Below are 14,007 nucleotides of genomic sequence, written 5' to 3' on the forward strand. Positions count from 1 at the left end.
ATAAAAAAGGGTGTTAGCCACCACTATCAGGTATATAAAGGCAGCTGGCATAAAAGCCGGCACGTAGCTGGCCCATAATCAATGACAGTTTCCTTCCATCCATCAAGTTAGGTGCTGGAAACAGAATCCACTCCTATAAACTTATCCTACAAACATGACCAGAAGTCCTTAGCACCTCAAACACTGTGTAAAGTCCTGACAAATTTTCTTCAATAGAGGTGGGAGAAAGTTAAAGGAAAGGTGGCTAAAAAGATCAAGAGAACAGGCTGGGTTCAGTGGCTCATGCCTATAATCCCAGAACTTTGGGAGGCCGAGGCCGGTGGATCACCTCAGGTCAGGAGTTTGAGACCAACCTCGCCAACATGGAGAAACCCCGTCTCCACATACAAAATTAGCCGGGCGTGGTGGTGCATGCCTGTAATCCCAGCTACTCAGGAGGCTGAGGCACGAGAATCGCTTGAACTCAGGAGATGGAGGTTACAGTGAGCCGAGATCATGCCATTGCACTCCAGTCTGGGCAACAAGAGCGAAACTCCGTCTCAAAAAAAAAAAAAAAAAGATCAAGAAAACAAAGAGCCTGCCATGGGAGGAAAAGCTAGAAGGACTGCGATCCTTCAGCTAAGAGTAAGGCGACAACTGTAATCACTTTGAGCTATGGGCAACACAGTGAATGGTATGAATGGGATGATTACACCTTGTCTACAAAATTGCACAAAACCAGCAGAAGAGGGGACCCCCAGGATACCTGAGGACCAGTTTGGGATAAGCATAGGGAAATCCCAATCTAAGGTAGGAAGTAAATTTATGGCACTCACTTTAGGGAGACAAGCTGGAGAGAGCTCTATGCATGTGATTAGGAAGAGTAATGCAAGACAGGAGGACACAGTAGACACGGAGAACACAGAGAACAGTGTCACCATGAGCAGGGAGCCCTGCAGTCCTCAGGAGAAGGAGGGAGACAGCAGCAGTGACATGGCTCCTTCTAGCTCCCCAACCTTGGCCACTCTGTCTTTCCTCTCCATAAACTTCTGTCTCCCTGAGACAACCTGAGTGAATCACTGCTCCTTCCAACCCAAAGAGCTCTAGCCAAAATGAAAATACCAATGAATCCGTGAATGGGAACCTATTCATGAATAGGTTACATCAATTCAGATATGGCAGAGCCAGGTGTTCCCAAGGGACACAGAAACCCTTTGCTGGTCTGCATGGCCTCACTGCAAACCTCTTTAACATCAGCATCTCATTTTATTTTTTTTTATTTTATCTTTTTAAGTAGTCATTTTATTTATTTATTTTGGTTTTGTTTTTTTTGAGATGGAGTCTCGCTCTGTCGCCCAGGCTGGAGTGCTGTGCGGCAATCTCGATTCACTGCAACCTCTGCCTCCCAGGTTCAAGTTATTCTCCTCAGCCTCCTGAGTAGCTAGGACTACAGGTGTGTGCCACCATGCCCAGCTAATTTTTTGTATTTTTAGTAGAGACAGGGTTTCACCATCTTGGCCAGGTTGGTCTCGAACTCCCGACCTCAAGCAATCCACCCACCTCAGCTTCCCAAAGTGCTGGGATTACAGGCGTGGGCCACCGTGCCCGGCAAGACCAGCATCCATCTTAGACATGCTAAGGAGGTAAAGTTGTCTGTTACAGTATCAGTCTGTAAGGAGTAACAACAGCCCCTCAGCACATCCTAAACAGATGCTGGTGCTAGAGGACCGGATCCAAGGCATAGCTCCTGTGGCCTTAGATATAAGCATTGAACCCCAACCTAGGGACCGTCCAGTCAGCCTACACTGAAGCCTGAAATAGCAGGCAGCATAGCAGAGGGGTGGCACAGTACTGTCCCTGACTGCACAGTATAGGATTGGAAAAGCAGGCCAGGCCAAACTCATCTCCAGTGTTAGCTTCCCTCTGCCTCTGCTAGGCCAAGTCACTGGGCCACACCCCCTACTGACTTACCATGGTTTCCACTCCCCAGGCAGTGGGGCCACAATGCCCTCCCGCGCCAGCCACATCAGTTCTGGTTCCTTGATGGGATCAATACCAATCTCCCGGGCAAATTCAAGAATTTCTGAAAGGAGAGGCAGAGGTGGGAAAGTAAAAGAAATGAAAAGAAGAAAAAAACTCTCAATCTTTTTCTACTTTGTCTTTTCTCTCCATCAATAAGAAAATCATATTCTTTAAATTATAAACAATAAACATATAATTGTTTCCTTACAATTTATAAATGGTACACTTGAATCCAAGCATGCTGTCTCCACGCTACAATGATATAATCTGAAGCCAAGCATTAAAAATGCAAAAAATAGGCAGGCGCGGTAGCTCATGCCTATAATCTCAGCACGTTGGGAGACCGAGGCAGGTGGATCACAAGGTCAAGAGTTCGAGACCAGCCTGGCCAACATGGTGAAACCCCATCTCTACTAAAAATACAAAAATTAGCCCAGTGTGGTGGCGTGTGTCTGTAATCCCAGCTACTCTGGAGGCTGAGGCAGGAGAATTGCTTGAACCTGGGAGGAGGGGGTTGCAGTGAGCTGAGTTCACGCCATTGCATTCCAGCCTGGGTGGCGAGAGCAACACTTCATCTCAAAAAAGAAAAAACAAAAGGTAAAAAATAAAATAAAACCAAGACTTCATTCCAGCGGGGCCTCAGAGGCAAGAACCCCAAAACCATAGCCAGAACCATCCAGGATGAGCACAGCCTTACCAGAAGGTAGTAAGCTCTCCCAAGATTTGCAAAAGCTTGGTGCAAAAGCACTCATCACTCAGTCAACAAACATGTACTGAACAACTACAAGTGACTGTGCTCCTCCAAGACATCACAAACACACAAATGGAGTACAACCCAGGTGACACATGCTGTAATGAAGACGTGTCCTGTATGCTATGGGTGCAGAGAGAAAGCAGTGACTGATTCTGCCTAGGGGCAGGGAGCTATCTGAGCTGAGAAAGTGGATGATATGAGCTCAAGCAGGCTGAACCCCCACTCACTGAACCCTCTCTTCCATGAAGGGAGTTGCCTCTTTTTCAATGTTGCTATATATTACAACCCTAATACTTTTGTTCTGGCTGGGTGCAGTGGCTCATGCCTGTAAGCCCAGCACTTTGGGAAGCCAAGGTGGGAGGATCGCCTGAGTCCAGGAGATCAAGACCAGCCTGGGCAACATGGTGAGAACCTGTCTCTACAAAAAATACGAAAATTAGCTGGGCGTGCTGGCATGTGCCTATAGATGCAGCTACCCAGGAAGCTGAGGTGGGAGCTTACTTTCTAGTAGAAGAGACAGCCAGCAATGAGCTTGAGGAGGTCAAGGCTATACTCCAGCTGGGGGGACAAAGCAAGACTTCATCTCAAACAAACAAACAAAACTTTTTTGTACTCTGGAAATTAAGTATTTAGAAAAGCTCTTTTGCCACAGAACTGAAAGACAGTGGAGATATACGTTCTGACTTAAGCACTATCTCAGTTAAGCACCGTGGTTCATGCCTGTAATCCCAGCACTTTGGGAGGCCAAGGTGGGCAGATCACTTGAGCTCTGGATTTTGAGACCAGCTTGGGCAACATGGAGAAACCCCGTCTTTATAAAAAATACAAAAATTAGCCAGGCATGGTGGCATGTGCCTATAGTCTCAGCTACTCAGGGGGCTGAGGCAGGATAATCGCTTGCTTGAGCCCAGGAGACGGCAGTTGCAGTGACCTGAGATCCTGCCATTGTACTCCAGCCCGGGCGACAAGAGTGAAATCCTGTTCAAAAAAAGAAAAGAGCTATCTCATGTACAGTAAAAGAGATAAATGAGATAACCATTGGAACATGTCACCAGAACCCCCAGAAATGATTAAATAAATATGCAAATGACATCAATGCTTAAGCTGGTGATAGCCCAGGCCAAAAGGGCATCACCAATGAGCCATCGCAGTGGAGAATTTGGAGGCTGACATACCTGGGAACTAGGAAAGAGAAAATATTTTTTCAAAGGACTGCCTGGAACTTGACTGACCAGACTAATTTATTCATTTTTCACAAATATGTTTGAGTGTCTCCTATGTACCAGTCACTAGGAGCCATGAATAAGAAAAAAACTAGTCACTGCCTTTGTGGAGCTTACATTCTAGTAGAAGAGACAGCCAGCAATGAAGTAAACAGTTAAATATACAAAAATTAAAACTTCTGATAAACTCAATGAAGGAAGTAAATAAGGTATGAGCTAGAGAACGTCAGGGTGGAAGAGCATTCCTTTAGAAATGATGGTCAAGGAATCAAGCTATTGCACTCCAGCCTGGGCAACAAGAGTGAAACTCCGTCTCAAAATAATAATAATAATAATAATAGAAATGATGGTCAAGGAACGCCTCTCAGCAATGTTGATAGTTAACTGAAACCTGCACAAGCAAAAGGAGCCAGCCATGCAGAGCACTAGAAAAAGAGCATTCACACAGAAGAAGCACAGGTGCAAAGGATCTGTGACAACCGGTAGCTCTGGGGACTGTCCGAAAGCCAGTATAGCCAGGCATGGTGATGCACACCTGTAATCCCAGTACGTTGGGAGACTGAGGTGGGTGGATTGCTTGAGCCCAGGAGTTCAAGACCAGCCTGGGCAACACAGCAAGACCCCATCTCTAACAACAAAATACAAAAATTAGCTGGGCCTGATGGCATGCACCTGTGTGGTCCCAGCTATTTCGGAGGCTGAGATGGGAGAATCACTTGAGCCCAGGGGAGAGGGGTCAAGGCTTCAGTAAGCCAAGTTCACGCCACTGCACTTCAGTCTGAGTGACAGAGTCAAAAAAAAAAAATTCCAATGTGACTGGTAGAGACAGCCTGGTCACAGAGCCCTGCAATCCCATCAAGGGTGTTATGTTGAGTTATGGGGGTGGGGGGTGCTAAAAGCACAACCCTGACGTGATCTGCTTTATAAGCAGTAAGGCTAATTGATTAGGAAGCTACTGAGATAACCCAGGAAGAGAAAATGGTGGCTTGAGGTTAGAATGCCTATACCTGGACTGGGCAGAAGAAAGTTTTTATAAACATCCTTAGAAAAACCTTTGACTCCATTTACAACAGCAACCAAATGTATACAAATTTAAGAAATATGCCGGTCATGGCCAGGTGCAGTGACTCACACCTGTAATCTCAGCATTTTGGGAGGCCGAGGCGGCTAGATCACCTGAGGTCAGGAGTTCAAGACCAGCCTGACCAACATGGTGAAACCCTGTCTCTGCTAAAAATACAAAAATTAGCTGGGTGTGGTGGCGTGCACCTGTAGTCCCAGCTACTCAGGAGTCTAAGACAGGAGAATCACTTGAACCTGGAGGTTGTAGTGAGCCAAGCTCACGCCACTGTACTCCAGCCTGGGCGACAAAGCAAGACTCTGTCTCTAAAGAGAAAGTAGGAAAGAAAGAAAGAGGCCAGTCGTAGTGGCTTATGTCTGTAATCCCTGCACTTTGGGAAGCCCAGAAAGGAGGATCACTTGAACCCAGGAGTTCAAGATGAGCCTGGGCAACACAGTGAGATCCTATCCCTACAAAAAAATTTATTTTAATTAGCCAGACACATGGCATGCACCTGTAGTTCTAGCTACATGGGAGGATCACTTGAGCCCACGAGTTCAAGGCTGCAGTGAGCTATGATGGAGCCACTGCATACCAGCCTGGGTGACAGAGTAAGACTGTCTCTATAAACAAAAATATGGAAAACAAAGAAATGCCCTATGCTATAAGCACAGTCCAATATTTAACATGAGATCCATGTATTCCTAGAGGTGCAAGAATTGTGCACCCTGCTGTCAGGTCCATGAACCACCTGAATTATAAGCAAACTTTGTATGCCCAGATCATAACTCATCAGAATTTCAAAGAAACTTTCACTCCAAAAAACTGCTTAGTGCTTCAAAGTGCAGGCCCTATGGCCAGGCACAAGTGGTTCATGCCTGTAATCCCAATACTCTGGGAGGCCAAGATGGGCAGATTACTTGAGGTCAGTTTGAGACCAGCCTGGCCAACATGGCAAAACTCCATCTCTACTGAAAAATACAAAAAAAATTACCTAGGCATGGTGGCATGCATCTGTAGTCCCAGCTACTGGAGAGGCTAAGGCAGGAGAATCACTTGAACCTGGGAGGCGGAGGTTGCAGTGAGCAGAGATCCCGCCACTGCCCTCCAGCCTGGGCGACAGAGTGAAACTCTCATCTCAAAAAAACAAAACAAAACAAAACAAAAAGTGCAGGCCCTAGAGTTTGAATACCTGGAGGTGGATTCTAGCCACACCACTAAGAATAGAACTGTATATCCACAGGAAGTTAATCTTTCTGTGCCTTGGTTTCCTCATCTGTAAAATGGGGATAATAATAGTACCTAACTCAGAGAGTTGCAGTGAGGGTTGAAAAGGTAATACATGGGCCAGGCATGTGTCTCCCGCCTGTAATCCCAGCACTCTGGGAGGCGGAGGTGGGAAGATCACTTGAAGTCAGTTTGAGACCAGCCTGACCAACATGGTAAAACCCCTTCTCTACTGAAAATGCAAAAATCAGTTCCCCAGGTGTGGTGGCGGGCACCTGTAGTTCTAGCTACTCAGGAGGCTGAGGAATGAGATTTGCTTAAACCTGGGAAGGGGAGGTTGCAGTGAGCCAAGATCACAGCACTGCACTCCAGCCTGGGTGACAGAGTGAGATGCTGTCTCAAAAAAAAAACAAAAAAAAAGGTAATAAGGTAATACATGTAAAGTGCTTAAAACAGAGGCTGGCACATAATAAGTTATGTTGTTATTGTTATTAATAATGTTATTATTGTTGTTTAAAAAACTCTGCTCTAAGTTTGTGTTTAGGAAATTGGGTTTCCCCTGGTCACAGAACACACTGTATTTAGATATCCCCTAATATGTTTCCATTTAAATCTAATCATTGCTCTAACCCAGAGACAGCAAATTTTTCTGTAAACAACTGGATAGTAACTATTTTAGCCTTTGTGGGTCATATACCTCTCTTACAGCCACACATCTCTGCAGCTATAGCATAAAAGCAGCCACCCACAATACATAAACCAGTGTGACTGTTTTCCAATGAAGGTTTATTTACAAAAACAGGCAAGTAGCTGGGCATGGTGGCTCACGCCTGTAATCCCAGCACTTTGGGAGCCAGAGGCAGGCAGATCGCTTGAGGTCAGGAGTTCGAGACCAGCTTGTCCAACATGGTGAAACCCATCTCTACTAAAAGTACAAAAATTTGCCAGGTGTGGTGGTGCATGCCTGTAGTTCCAGCTTCTCGGGAGGCTGATGTGAGAGAATCACTTGAACCCAGGAGGCAGGGGTTGCAGTGAGCTGAGATCACGCCACTGCACTCCAGTCTGGGCAACAGAAAGAAACTGAAAAAAAAAAAACAGGCAAGAGGCCAAGCTAGGCTCACATCTGACCTAACCCAAATACACTAAGCAACTCTGTACATGTACCATACTTTGCACTGAAAGAACAAAAATAAACCAGACATAATCCCTGTCCTCAAAAAACAAACACAATACACCAGAGGCCTCTTCGCAGACTTGTTACCTTGCTCACTAGGAATGTAGGTCTCATCATAATCTTCTTCCAGAACCAGCTGATCTCCTATGCGGAGGGGTCGTCCAGCCATGACTCATCTGGGCTCAAACACCTAGATTCCAGAAACCCCCACCAAAAGAGAAAATCAGTGACCAAGCTTAATAGGGGAAAAGACGGCCCTGGGTCATGGAGCATCTGGATCAAACCAGACCCTGCACAGCAATTTGGCCAGGGCCTTCCCAAGTGCCAGGTATAGTGGAGGGTGAAACCAACAACTCAAGGCTCACAGGCTCTGCGCCTGGGAAAGGTCTCCCAAAGGCTTGATGAACACTTGGTGAACCACAAAACATCTTCAAGCCTGGCTCTGTCAAGAGTTTGACTTCGTACCTCCCCTAGACAGAAGAATTACAACACAGAACCACCAAGTAGAAGATCCAAGGGACACCAAAGTAACCAGCAGCACACAGACACCCATACACCAGCACACTTCCGTGGCACACCCCCATCTCAACACATATTCCTATCTGGATGTCTCGATTCATATCCAAAATGCCCTCAGGAAGCTTACAATCCAGTGGCGGGAACGACCTCAAGAGCGGCAGAAGGCAGAAGGGAAAAAAGCTTCCTGTTCTGGGAGTACTAAGATAAGGGCAAAAAATTCCCCCACAGAAAGGAAGGAAGGAAGGCTGACAAGAATTCTGACGGTGGAGAAAGGCATTCTAGACAGAGGGAGCGTCTCGTACAGACAGGTGTTCCCGAGTGCGGATACCAGCGTGTGACCGGCTGCTCACACAGAGCCTCGCAGACCATGCTGAAGAGCCTCCACCCTGTCCTACCGCAGAGGGGAGGCGCTGAGGGCTCTGGTGAAACAAAGCATCACAGGGTGGCCTTTTTTTTTAGGACAAGAAGTCTGGCAGGACTGGCACAGCTGGATTGGAGAAATTAGAGACTGGTGTCAGGAAAACCACCTGAGAAGGCTGCTGCCCAGGGGCAAGATGATGAGGGTTTTAACTAGGGCAGAAGCAGGGGAATGAAGAAGGGACAGTCAGAACGGACCCAGTGATGTTAAGCTTAATAGGACCAGGATATGAGGGAAAGAGTGGAAAGGAGCTACATCCCTCCAAAATTCACATACGTATATATTGGGGGTTTTTTTGGTTTTTTTTTTAACAGAGATGGTGTCTCACTATGTTGCCCAGGCTGGTCTTGAACTCCTGGGCGCAAGCAATCCTCCCGCCTCAGCCTCTCAAAGTAAGAAAAATTCACATATTGAAGCCCTAATCCACAATGTGACTGGATCTTTAGGAGGTAATTAAGGTTAAATGAGGTCATTAAGGTTAAATGGCCTGATAGGATTAAAAAGAGAGAAAGAGAGAAAGGACCAGGAACCAGGGTGGCAGATGGGGCCCACTGCCTAGTGGCTTAGAGCTCTGTGTCTGCCATATGAGGACACAGCAAGAAGGCAGCTGTCTGCAAGGCAGGAACCCGGAAGAGACCTTGATATGGGCCTTCTAGCTTCCAAAACTATGAGAAAAGAGATTTCTGCTGTTTGAGCCCCCTAGTCTACGGTATTGTGTTATGGCAGCCCAAGCTAAGACAGAACCCAAGGTTTCTAGCTCCAGGGATGGGGCGGCGCCAAATTCTTCAACTGACAAGTCGGTGCACTTCTAGAATTGCTCCTCTCTTCCCACCCCTACCTCAGGACCCCAGTTCCCACCAACTCTCCCCATGGCAGCTCCCGTGCTGCAGCCTGATGAATGAAGCAGGTCGCCTGGGAAACTGCTGCCACACACAGCCCTGCTCAGAGCACCTCCCTGATCTGCAGAGCAGTTGGCCACACCAGATGTGACCAACAGGAGTCTAGAGCCACAAGTCCTGACCTCTCCAGTCCCTACCTCCTCAAAAGCTGCCACTGTTCCTCCTAGAGCAGCAAGGATGAAATGGCCCTCTTCAAGCAGAAAGGCCCAGCCATTAAAAAGGTTAGGATCTGGGAGAACGCATCAAGCCCAGGGGGCCGTGGAAAGGCTGGAGGACACACCTAAACATGTGGAATCCCAACGCCGGACACCCAGGGTCAAATCCATATCCCCCTCAGCACTAGGTGCCCTGGAGGTTCCAATCCTGCCCACCCACCACCTATCAATCCACCCTTTCCCCCAGGCCCCTGTCCTCCCCCAGGAGCTCCCAAGGGCAATCCAGCTTTCCCCCGACATGGGGCCCCTCATCCTGTGAAACAGCCAGGGTATCCAGGATGCCAACCTTCGGGTCCCTACCCTCCTCCATACCCACCACCTGCCCCTGGAATCCCTCCTGCGAATCCCTTGGCTCCTGGCATGGTCAGACCAGCAGTGATGATGGACAAGAAGAGGCAGAAGAAAATGAAGAAAGCTCATAAAAAGATGCACAAGCACCACAAGCATGGCAAGCATTCCTCCTCCTCTTCCAGCAGTGACTCTGACTAAATACAGGCCCTGGACCCTTCCCTCAAGTCTCACCAGTTCTGCTTTCCCCATCAGGCTTCAGATGCCATGCTGCACTGGGGGAGAGTAGCCCTTGTGCTCCCCACCCGCTATCCGCACCTGAGCCTTACCCTGCTGTTGAACCCTGAGTGGCTAGGGAAAATGGGAAGAGGATTGCCATGGCCTGGCCATCTTCTTGCTGCTTAGATAGATGATACAGTTAATGAGTTTAGCAGGGGAGCTATTTTTTTTTGAAGACGATGAACTAAATGTTGAAGACAAGTTTGAGATCTGTAAAATGTGATTTTTTTTACTTCTGCTTATAATACTTGTGATTGGGGAGGTTTGTGGAAATATAATTATGATGAAAAACCTCTATCTTTTTTTGTAATGTTGGCATACTTGGGGAATTCAGTGGCAAATACATTCCCCAGCAGGCCTTCTGTTGGTTGCACTCAGTGCAAGGTTGCTGGGAAGTAGAGTCCATTCGGTTGATGAGCTTTGACTGCCGTTTTGGAACCTCACCTCTCCTCCTTAGCCCAGTATGCTGTCTCAGGTCCTATTCTTGTTCTCCAGCTGTCAGTCCAAATAAAATTATTTCTCTGGTTAAAAAAAAAAAAAGTCAGGATCTGGCCTGGAAAGAGTATTCAGGAAACGGCTGGATCTGGAGACTCTGAATCTATTCCAAGTTTCCTAGAGACCCTTGACAAGCAACAAAGGTTCCATCAGGGACTGTTTACTGTGGTCCCCCTCTCTGTACCATGATAGCTAAGAGGTGGGCAACAGGAGTCCTGCCTTAGGACTCACAAGACATGGTTCCCTTTGTCAGTGCACTGAACTTGAAGGAAGCCAGCTTCTGCCCCTCTCATTCCCACCATGCCACCTCCAAGCAGGAGGAAAACACCAAAGAAAAAGGGCTTCTTTCAGCAGTACATAAGCTGAAGTGGGAATGTGCTACCAACCCTCAGAAGAACCCGTAACATCCTGCAGATATGATGCCCCACTGTGCTACATGCACAGTCAGAGGTGACATAGGCCTGACCACTGCTGACTCTAAAAAGCTGAGCAGAAAAGGACCAGGAACCAGGGTGGCAGATGGGGCCCACTGCCCAGTGGCTTACAGAGTCACCTGAATCTTTAATCCTCTTAGGGAGAGGAGAAGAGAAAAGGAAAGAATCCATGGGCAGGAAGGGCCCAGTGGTGGCCTGAACATTGGGGTGAATAAGCACTTCTCAAGCATGTACTCTATATGAGGTACTGTCTTAACTACCCCAGAGAATTTGAGAAATTCTGCATTTGAGAAATACTATCCCCTAGATACGTCCCATCTCCATAAAGCAGAGGACAGGTAGTCTCTGTCAGCATGGCAAAAAGACTAATTCGCTACATACGTAATTATCTATATTTACTTTTTTTTTTTCTTTTTTTTGAAACGAAGTCTCCCTCTGTCACCCAGGCTGGAGTGCAGTGGCGTGTTCTTGGTTCACTGCAACCCGCCTCCCGGGTTCAAGCTATTCTCCTGCCTCAGCCTCCCGAGTAGCTGGGATTACAGGCGCCCACCACCATGCCCGGCTAATTGGATTTTTAGTAGAGATGGGTTTTCACCATGTTGGCCAGGCTCATCTCAAACTCCTGACCACAGGTGATCCACCGGGCCTGGCCTCCCAAAGTGCTGGGATTACAGGCATGAGCCACCATGCCCGGTGATATATTTAACTATTTAAAGATCAGGAAAACTCTGGAAAATCTGAATTCATGGATCATCCAAATTCAAATAAATGTTATGCCAGAAAAAAATTAAAATATGGATGAGTTGTATTCTACCTTCTTTCCTTACCTTTTCTGGCTCTAGAAAAGATGTGGGCAAGGACAGGTCCAAAAGCGCAATGAGTTAAAGAAAAAAGGAACATGGGAAGAGAAGTCCTATCTATTTGCCTGTATGCAGTAGCAGGATGGCTACCAAAGACCATCTAGTCATTCCAGGAATATTTATTGGGCACCTACCACATGCATTTATTTCTAGGCGCTAGAGATGCAATCGTGATTAAAACCAGATTCAGCTGCTGCTACTCTTGAGCTAGTCTGGGAAGGGAGGGAGACAAACCAATCAGTCACAGAGAAATGTATAATTAGAACCAAGGGAAGTGCTCTGAAGGAAATAAGCCTGATTTAGATGATGCCTACACTGAGAACTGAAGGATGAGTAGGTATTCACTAGACAAAGAAAATAAGGAAAGTGTGTTCTAATAGACGCATGAGAAAGTCCTTCAGCAGAAGGCAACACTAGGCGAGAAGCAGCACAGCTGGAGATGATGCTGGGGAGGCCAGTGGGAGCCAGGCCATGCAGACTTGGCCTTTATCATAAGAGAACTAGGGCTGGGCACAGTGGCTCACGCCGGTAATCTCAGCACTTTGGGAGGCCAAGGAGGGAGGATCACTTGAGCCCTGGAGTTCGAGACCACCCTGAGCAACTTAAGACGGCCCTGTCTTACCCTGTAAAAAAAAAATTTTTAAATTAGCCAGGTGTGGTGGTGTATACCTATAGGCCCAGCTATGTGGGAGAATGAGGTGGGAGGATCGCTTGAGTCCAGGTTGTCAAGGCTGCAGTGAGCCTTGATTGTGCCACTGCACGCCAGCCTCAGTGACAGAGCAAGGCCCTGTCTCAAAAAAGAGAGAGAAACGGAAGCCAGGAAATGGTTTTTCCAGATAACACATTTTGAAAAATTACTCCAGAAGCTACTAAGAGTACACCCTAAAGCAGAGGCCAGATTGGAAAGAAGAAAATCAGGGCTGATGCAGAGATAAGGTAGAAAACCACGAGCTAGGCTAGGTAAGAGGCAATGGTAACCTGAGCTGGAGTGGTAACAGAGAGGATGAGATGTCTAAGAATGCAGCCGTTGGGCCAGGCACCGTGGCTCACACGTGTAATAACAGGGCTTTAGGAGGCTAAGGCAGGAGGATCACTTGAAGCCAGGAGTTTGAGACTAGCTGGGTCAACACAGTGAGACCCTGTCTCTACAAAAAAATTAAAAATATCAGCCATGCATGGTGACACACACCTGTAGTCCCAGCTACTTGGGGGACCCAGGTGGGAGGATCCCTTGAGTCCTGGAGTTCAAGGCTACAATGAGCTCTAACACCACTGCACTCCAGTCTGGGTGATGGAGCAAGACCCTGTCTCTAAAACAAACAAAGAAACAAATAAATAAATAAATAAGAATGCAGCCCTTCGGTCGGGTGCGGTGGCTCACGCCTGTAATCCCAGCATTTTGAGAGGCCGAGGCAGGTGGATCACGAGGTCAGAAGATCAAGACCACGGTGAAACCCTGTCTCCACTAAAAATACAAAAAATTAGCCAGGCATGGTGGCCGGTACCTGTAGTCCCAGCTACTTGGGAGGCTCAGGCAGGAGAATGGTGTGAACCCGGGAGATGGAGCTTGCAGCGAGCTGAGATTGCGCCACTGCACTCCAGCCTGAGAGACAGAGCGAGACTCCATGTTCAAAAAAAAACAAAAGAAAAAGCAGCCCTTAGATCTGCTGTGGCAAATAAATAGGACATGTCCTAATATTTTCCTCTAGGACTAAAACTGTGAGGGACATCACTAGTCAATCATGGCACCCTAGACATGGCCTCAGAACCCTCAACATTGTTCACTATATAGCAGTTACCAACAGATCAGATGAAACCCAGTGAGATCTACTTGCTGCCTAGCCTGAGACCTTCTGTGAGCCACAGAGTTGGGAGGGGTCATCCAACTGCACTCATGCATCTCCTACCAATCTCAGAATCAGGCAAAAAAGGAATGGCTCATGCATTTCCTCCAGGAAGCCTTCCCGGCCAACCTCATCCTCACCTGTCAACCCAGAACCACCTCAGCACTGAGCTCATAAGTTTCATGTGTTCCCAGGCAGATTACTCTCAATATTACTGTTTTCTTTCTTTCTTTCTTTCTTTCTTTCTTTCTTTCTTTCTTTCTTTCTTTCTTTCTTTCTCTCTTTCTCTCTTTCTCTCTCTCTCTCTCTCTCTCTTT

The 14,007-nt window shown here is 47.2% G+C and overlaps 1 protein-coding gene across 14 annotated transcripts in view; it reads right to left on the reverse strand.

The window, feature by feature from the left end:
* Positions 1 to 14,007, reverse strand: part of CEP164 (centrosomal protein 164) — a 98,311-nt gene that overhangs the window by 68,192 nt on the left and 16,112 nt on the right. For 11 of the 14 annotated variants that reach the window (XR_637864.2, XR_002517241.2, XM_017948984.3 and 8 more), the window contains exons 2-3: positions 7,527 to 7,629; positions 1,951 to 2,062 (exon numbers count right to left, since the gene is read on the reverse strand). Coding sequence is in view for 11 of the 14 variants with exons in the window: in XM_017948984.3 (XP_017804473.2) it covers positions 1,951 to 2,062; positions 7,527 to 7,608 (194 nt within the window). In the remaining 3 variants the exon portion in view is untranslated. Of the gene's footprint in view, positions 1 to 1,950; positions 2,063 to 7,526; positions 7,631 to 14,007 lie in introns of those variants that run through there. The other 3 variants (XM_009187366.4, XM_021926584.2, XM_021926585.2) reach the window with 3 other exon arrangements.

The sequence above is a fragment of the Papio anubis genome, chromosome 12 (genome assembly GCF_008728515.1).
Source record: "Papio anubis isolate 15944 chromosome 12, Panubis1.0, whole genome shotgun sequence".
Lineage (NCBI taxonomy): Eukaryota > Metazoa > Chordata > Mammalia > Primates > Cercopithecidae > Papio > Papio anubis.